At 31.3% G+C, this 8,122-nt stretch overlaps 1 protein-coding gene across 2 annotated transcripts; it reads right to left on the bottom strand.

The window, feature by feature from the left end:
- Positions 1-2,459: 2,459 nt before the first annotated feature.
- Positions 2,460-6,620, bottom strand: LOC146912953 (uncharacterized). Of its 2 annotated transcripts, none has more exons than XR_015013215.1 (2): positions 5,149-6,620; positions 2,460-2,773 (listed from the first exon to the last, which is right to left on the bottom strand). XR_015013215.1 is itself a non-coding variant. In XM_085716263.1 (2 exons), the coding sequence occupies exons 1-2, from the start codon at positions 6,457-6,459 to the stop codon at positions 2,706-2,708; spliced, it is 1,008 nt and encodes a 335-aa protein (XP_085572389.1). In that variant the 5' UTR covers positions 6,460-6,620; the 3' UTR covers positions 2,460-2,705. The 2 variants fall into 2 exon arrangements, 1 of the variants encoding a protein (XP_085572389.1); XM_085716263.1 differs by having other exon boundaries at positions 5,520-6,620.
- Positions 6,621-8,122: the final 1,502 nt, after the last annotated feature.

The following is an 8,122-nucleotide window of genomic DNA, read 5'->3' as shown; positions in this document are numbered from 1 at the left end:
AAAGTTCACTCCTAAATGCTTTCAAATAAAACGATGCCGTTTTTTTTTTTTTTTTTGAAAGGAAATAAAACGATGCCGTTTGTCTACTTCAACTTCTAAATGTTGATCAAATTTGAAATGTTAGCCACACATATTTTAATAAACACTTCTCAACACACATTATTTGATTGGTTAAAATCCACATGAGGCTCATCCCACCAAATTTACATAGGACCCACATGATTTGGTGGACCCATTTGAATTTTAATCAATCAAAAAGAGTGTGTTGAAATGTATGTGGTAGAATGTGTGTTACTAGCATTCCTCTCATCAAATAGCTATGTCAATGTTCACTTCTCACAGCTATATCATCGTGATCATAAGTCTTTATGAATATATATCAACTTTTTATTTTAGTCCCTCTAAAAAAAAATCAACTTTTAGTCAGCTAATTGATGATGTGACAGCCATTAACTTGATTGAGGGACCAGTTTTTTAAGTGATTAAATTGTGTAGTGGCAAAAAACAAGGATTAACAAATTCATGGACTAAATTTTAAATGACCCCTATTTGCAATGACTGATTATTTGAGCTCACCCAAACGGGAGTACCCTACATTGTTCGGATTTTGGGTTTGACCAAACGCAACTCAAACTGACCCACGTACACCCCAAATCAAATTCATGTTATTCTACTTATTTTTAGATTCTTTTTTTAATGCATAATACATATTGGGGTCGAGTTCGAACCTCGAACATCCCGCTTATTCATCTAAAAGGTGAATTTCTCTAACTACTACACTCATGACAAAAAAAAAGACATAGTACATATGCAGATAATGAGGCCTATTTAACAATCATCTATTGGAATTCCTTTTTTTTTTTTTTAATAAATCTATTGGAGTTTCTATAATGTATTCCCATTGAAGTTATTGGATCCTTAATAAATACTTTTATTAAAAAAAAATATAAATAAATGATGTGTACATGTGTGGTCTATTTCTAAAGTCATTATTAGTATACTATCATTGTGGATGCTCCAAGGGTTTGTTTGTAATGACTTATTTTAAAACTTATGAAAAATACCTTATACAAAGAAATACGTTTTTATGATAATATGTTAATTCATAAATTCTCACTAATGAAAATTGTATTTTCATATGCAGATTTTTTATAAACTACCTTGAAAGCTTATAAATAATACGTAAAAAATTATTTATTTGCATAAACTGTTTAACATAAATTCAAAAATAAGTCAATCTAAATGAGCTCTAAGTCAGTGTAACATTGCACTATGTAAGGATTGGAATTTCAACTAAGGATTCATCACTTATTCACCTTAAATGAAGGTTGTTTAACCCCCAAAAAAAATGAATAATCCTTCAAAAATAATAATTTATGGACTTTTTAAAATGAATAGACAATTTATACATAAATTATCACTTTCTCACCAATTTAGTTTATTAATTCTTAAATTATGGAAAAACACAACAATTTAGTCACTAAACTATAATAGGATTAAATTGACTGTTTGTTCAATTTGAAGTTGAATTCTACATAACTTTTTAAGACAATAATGCTATTTTTTTATATGATTCAAAAGTACATTATTCTTCAATAATTTAAACTTTTGTGAGTTAGAAAAAAATAGAAAACATTGTTGCTCCAGCCCTAGAATCTCCTATACTCTCTTTTTTACGAAAATTCCTAATGCCAGTTTTTTTTTTGTTAAAGCTTATATGAAAGTTGCAAATTACTAATATCAAAGTTTATATGTTTTTATGAAACTTTCTTACTTGTACAAATGGGAGCCTAACCATTTTCGAAGTGATCTTATAACATTTTGAGGTTATGTGTGTTCAAGTAAGAAACTTTCAGGTCAAAGACTTAAAAATTTTAAGATCACTTCAAAAAAGGTTGCGACTATAATACACAATATGCCAGAACATAGACTTTATAAAAAGTTGCAAGTATTATATACTATTATTCCTAGAGCTTATGAACCATTTTCAAGAATTAGTATTGCTAATTTGTATTTCAAGAATTGTATTTCAATAATGAGGTCATTACTTGCAGCTTTCTTTGCAGCAACCACTTTTAGATTTATAGAACATTAGAACTACTTATATTAAATATTAGTTGTTAACTTTAAGTTGCTGATATGAATGCCAAATTTGTTGCTGCTGAATTTGAGTTGGTGATCTGTTTGTTGTTCTGTAAGTAGCTAGCTTATGTAGCATATAGTATATATTCTAGATTAGCTGTGACAAGGTAGAAGCATATGTATGTAGATTGCATGGTCTAAGCTATGCAATGATTGTCTATTTTGTTTGTATTTTGAGTAACTGCGCAAGCCTGGCAACTGTTCAACTTTACAAGATTCATCATTTTACTTGATGAAAGCAAATGTAAGTTTTTGTATCTCACAAGACACCATTTTACAGAATATCTAGACAAATTTCTAACCGATTCAAACCAATATGACATGGAATTCACAAATATATTAGATTCTCCCTGATCTGACTTTTTCTATAGATAATCACTTACAAACCTATAAAGGCTTCTTTTCAAGTAAAAGAAACAAATGATTGTCTGATTTAACCTAAGGTTGATACATTTCATCAAATTCATTAGCAAATTAAAACAAGAGTAACCCCAGCAGTCAGAATAAATAGTAACAAGGTTAATGAAATCTGTCACTCAACAGATCAGCTGGAACACTTCACACTAATCAAACAAGACAGGTTTTTTCTTTGAACTGCAATCTTGCAATCTTTGCCTCGATCTCCGGTAACCTGTAGCAGCATACACAAAATGAATGAACATTATTTCAAATGTCACTCAATTGGCTGTGAAGCCTACACCTAATTAACAACCACAACCGCAGAAATAAAGACCCAACAGCTAGATATCAGAACTTTGATGATGGAAACAAAATGACTTAGGATCCTATTCATATATACCTAAATTACCTAAATTAAATGTGTTATTAGAATGACACAAACACATCTGGATTCCAAAAAGAAAATTTTATACATATATTAACTAGGATCTCAAAGAGCAAACTTGACAAAATCATATGACGAGGCATTTGCGAATATAAGATAAAGAAGAGTAGTGACGAGGCATTATTATAACCTTTCTACCAAACAGCAGCCCCATAAATTGAAAATACATCACTACACCAAGACAGAATCACACAGTGCAGACCAAGACAAATTCACCACACTGACACCAACACTCCCTAAATTAAAACTACATCAGCTAATTTGCATCAATTGAAGCTGCTGCTGTCATGTATGCTATATAACAGCCGCGGCACTGTAGTAAACCCCACTCAAAAAACTGATCAATAACTAGACAGACATCAAAACAAGCAAATCTTAACAGCAGTTCACTAAAAAACATGCAGCATATCAGAATGCCTTTTTTTGTTTACTACTGAGTAACATATAAAGGTATACCGGAATGAGAATAAGACACAACTATATGAATGCATACGGTAGATTCAGTTTGGTTAAGTTTTGCTTTGGATCATCTTTTTAAGTTGTTCAGAATGAGTATGTGATTGCTGTCAAGTAATAAATGATACTTCTCTGATATGGTTATGGAGCTTGTCCTGCCAAATTATAAAAACTTCATGCACAAGAACTGAGGCTAATAACAAGGATTGCCACTATATGCAAATTTTAGAAATTACAAATTCAGTTATCTTGTTACAAGAAATATCCTAATTACTTGAAAGATCTAAATTACATGAAATTTGGGATCTGTTATGAGTGTTGAGATATTTATGATAAATTCAATTTATGTCACAAATTCTAAAAATGTGTGCATTAATCCCCTTTTATTGTTTTAAAACTATAGTAATAGACACCTCAATTTCTTTTGGGAAATGCAGAAATGGATAGGATCCTAACTCATATAAGTAAGGCATTTATGTCATACATGTGATATTAGTTGTTGTGCCTGCCTTCAATTAAGCCAACGGATATAATTAAATCAAATTTTCTCATAAAAAAATCAAACGCTATAGATATTCTATGGCGCACAAAAGTGTACGTACATAACCAATAGTGTAGGATATCACTGAAATAACAACACAACTATGGTTCCTAGGTAGTCTACAACACAGTAACACGATATCATACATTTTGTGCTAATACAGTACATACATACTCGGGTTGTCTTAAAGGAAATACAAGGAAACATAAGTCCCAAACAGATCATAAGTCCCAACTACTGTAAAAATAATACACTATTTAGTTACTTAGATGAAAGAATCCATATAAACAAATTCAAAAAAGTACACAATATAATACTCTTTCTGTTGTTTAAGCAAAATTGCAACATCTACAATGTCACCAAAACCTTGGTAAAGTAACTAAATTAGAAAAACTATCATAATGAAAAGAAATTGCATTTGAAAAATTATTAGCATTCTACTTATTTTGCTTTTCCTTGGTAATCAAAAGTCCACAAATTGAACAACAGATTTTCTCAGATATCATACTTCTGATTCTCCTGCGTGTAATGTAGCTAATGAAATAAACTGTCTTCCCGCTACCACTAGACTAAAGAACCAAATAGAAGTTACAGAACCAGTAAAGAGAAATGCTCTTCTAAGTCTAAAACATTTTTGACAGATTTGTGACAAGTGATATAATATTACTACACTAATGCTATCGAACTTAAGCCAGCGGCATAAATCAAACGTAAGATACTAATTTCAACAACATCAGCAAACAAATGATGCAATGATGACAACAACAACAACAACAACAACAACCAAGCCTTATCCCACTAAGTGGGGTCGGCTACATGGATCAAATGACGCCATAGTGTTCTATCAAAAACCATATTTGGATGCAATGATGACAAATTGAACAAAAATTGTTAGTGAAAAGACATGAGATTCATACACTACAAAAGATGATGGTTGTCTAGCAACCGTTCACTAAAAGGGTTTGAAGGACATGATCTCACTACCATTGACTAAACAGCTGAACAATGTTGAAGGGTAATTTGAAGAGTGTTGACCTTGTGTGGGAGTTGTTTGAATGTACAACAACTCGCAACCATTCACTTATCATAAATGCACATATGGGAGTAGATATTTTAAAAAAAGTAATTTCTCGGACAATTAAATCTAAAAACAAAAGCAACTTACAAAGTTCAAAAATCATCTCAAAGATGCGTGCGAAGAAGGCATCCCCGACGCGAGAAGAGTTTCCTAATTTCGTTGCTAATAAGAAAACCCCCCAAACATACTTTTCAGTTTTCTCAATTGTGTGCAGTTTTTTACCACGTGTTTCATTCCATCTGGTGTGATATCTTCACAACCTTTCAGTAATAGTTCCAAAAGCCCAGGACAATTCATTGAGATGACATAAAGTGTTTCATCATCAACCTTCGTATATGACAAGTCCAACAACTCTAGCTTGGGAACTAGAAAGTTTATCCCAAGTAGATTCACTCTTGAAGATCCATTTAAATTCAAATTGCTAATCTTACAACATCTCCTTAAAACTTGACAAATACCTTCAGATATTTGATCGCAATAATTCAAATCAAGCAGCTCCAAATTGGGGAAAATGGAAGAAAACAATATGATGTTTTCATCTTTCAAGTGCTCACATTGAGCCAAACAGAGAGACTTCAGTTGAGAGCTTGCACCAACAAAATCCCTCAAAATATTAGATCTCACTGCACTCTCTTTCCCAATACTTGTGCGTTCCATTTTAATCTCACTAAGTGAAGGACAGTTTCTTACGAGCGAAAACAAGGCTGATTCTGTCAGATCATAGCAAAAACTAAGGTCAATGGACTTCAAACCAACAAGAAACAAAGACAACTCGGCAACATGTTGATCGTTCAGAAAACCTGCGTGGTTAAGATTCAAATGTTGTATAAATCGACACTTGGATAACAGAGAGTACAATCCATCAATAAAGTTAAGTTTGTTTACTCTAGATAAAGGTTGTCTATCAAAAGGCCGAAAGATGTTGAGTTTTTCGAGCAAAGGGAAACACTCTGCAATGAGTGATAGGTCGTTGTTACTAAGAAAACTGTAGGAACAAGTTAGAGAGGTCAAAGTTGCAATCTTTTTTGAAAAAACTCGAAACCCATTTGAGGGAAAGGGGCATAGAGCGAAAATATCTAGAGATGTGAGTTTGTTCAATGGAAAATGAAAGATATTACAGAGAAGGTTGTTGATGTCAAGGTTGTCGTTGTGAAAAAACGAGAAACTCAGGGATTTGAGGTTGGTGAACCTTTCGAGGAGGCGATTGAGGATAGGGAGTGTTTCACTTTCGACAAGGATTGAGAATCGGAGACGGTCCGAGATAGAGAGGAACCGTTTGGAGACAAGGGATACAGAATCCAAATCGTCTATAACGACGTATCTGAAGATATACTCCCAACACTCGTCAGGTAGATCTGAATGTGTTGCTGCCACTGTTTGTTGTGAAGATTTCTTCATTCTCACTGTGAGTTAGGGTTTTGTAAAGAGGGGGTGAAAATTGAAGAAAGTGTGAATTGAGAAGTTGAATGGAAGCTAGGATGAGTGAGAATTGAAGAAGAAAAGAGGTGGATTGGAGGAAAACGATGATGAAGGTTTGTTAGGGTTTCGAAAATGAAATCAATTGATGATGACGATATGGTAATTGGTAAAGCAATGCTTTGAAATAAAACGATGTCGTTTGTCTCTTCAACTTCTTTTTTTTTTTTTGGTCAGTCTCTCTTCAACGTCTAATAGTGAAGGTATTGCAATAACATAAATTTTGAGGAAACCATCAAATTTGTCCCTGTACCGAATTCTCAATTTAGTCTTAATTTTATTGATGACTTAAAATGGTTAATGCTTTGTCAATTGTTTTTTAGTTAGATCCCTCCGTTAGTTCCTTCAACACCGAATCAGTCGGGCATGCGTCCTTTAACTCTAAATCAGCCTTGATTGCAGCTAAAAGTAGTGATTTTATTCTATTTTTATAAGTGTTTGATAACGATGTAGACCATTTTGAGTTATTAATAGAGTCAATGATCAAATTGAGAATTTGGTAAAAAGACAAGGTCCAATTTGGTGGTTTACTATACTCCATAAATTTATGAAAAATAGTATGTTATTGCAATAGCTTATATAAATAAATAAAAAGGTTAATAGTTATTTTGATTCTTGAATGTGTAACAAATAACCACAATACTCTTTTATTGTATTGAAATTTTAAAATAGTCTTTGATTGTGCACTTCGTTAGTCAACTTAGTCTCTGATATTAAAGTACTTTGTTAATATTCATATTAGTACTTCAATATATTTATTTATTGTCGTATCAGTCCTTATAAATACCTAGTTATTTTCATTTCAGTCCCTGTATGAAAAGAGTTATTGTGAGTATTGATGGATTATTTTAGCGTCGTAGAATATTTTGACTAACAAAGTGCACAATCAAGGATTATTTTAAAATTTTGATACATTGAGTGACTATTGTGACCACTCCTTACAAATTCAGGAATCAAAGTGACTTTTACAAAATAAGTGTTTATGTTAATATGTTAATTAATAAATTCTCTCTAATGAAAATTAGATTATTTTACAAACTACCTTAATAAGTTTATAAGTTTATGAATAATATATTTTGTCAAAAACAAAAGTTTGTGAATAATATATAAATATCATTTATTTGCTTAAATTGTTTTACATAAATTTAAAAATAAGTTCATCCAAAAGAGCTCTAAGTTAGTGTAACATTGCACTATGTAAGAATCAGTGTTTCAACTATGGAATAATAAACTTTAAATGGAGGCTGATTGATAAAAAAAAATGAATAATTCTTCAAAAGTAATAATTTATGAACTTTTTAAAATGAAAAGACAATTTACACATAAATTATCACTCTTTTATCAATTTAGTTTGTGAATTCTTAAATTGTGGAAAATACATCAATTTAGTCTCTAGGCCACAATAGTTAAATGAGAGAATAGTTTAAAGACCTTTTAATTTATATTAATATTTTATAGAGAAAGTAATAATATTAAATTGTTTGTTTGTTTGTTCAATTTGATGATGAATTCTATACAATTTTTTAGACAAATTTTAATAAAATAGCCCAATAAATATAACCCTATGTTAATATAAATACAACAA

This window comes from Medicago sativa, chromosome 6, assembly GCF_051527215.1.
Source record: "Medicago sativa cultivar Bolivia chromosome 6, Bolivia_mono, whole genome shotgun sequence".
Lineage (NCBI taxonomy): Eukaryota > Viridiplantae > Streptophyta > Magnoliopsida > Fabales > Fabaceae > Medicago > Medicago sativa.
The sequence above is the reverse complement of the archived record's forward strand: the minus strand, read 5'-3'. Positions and strand labels throughout refer to the sequence as shown.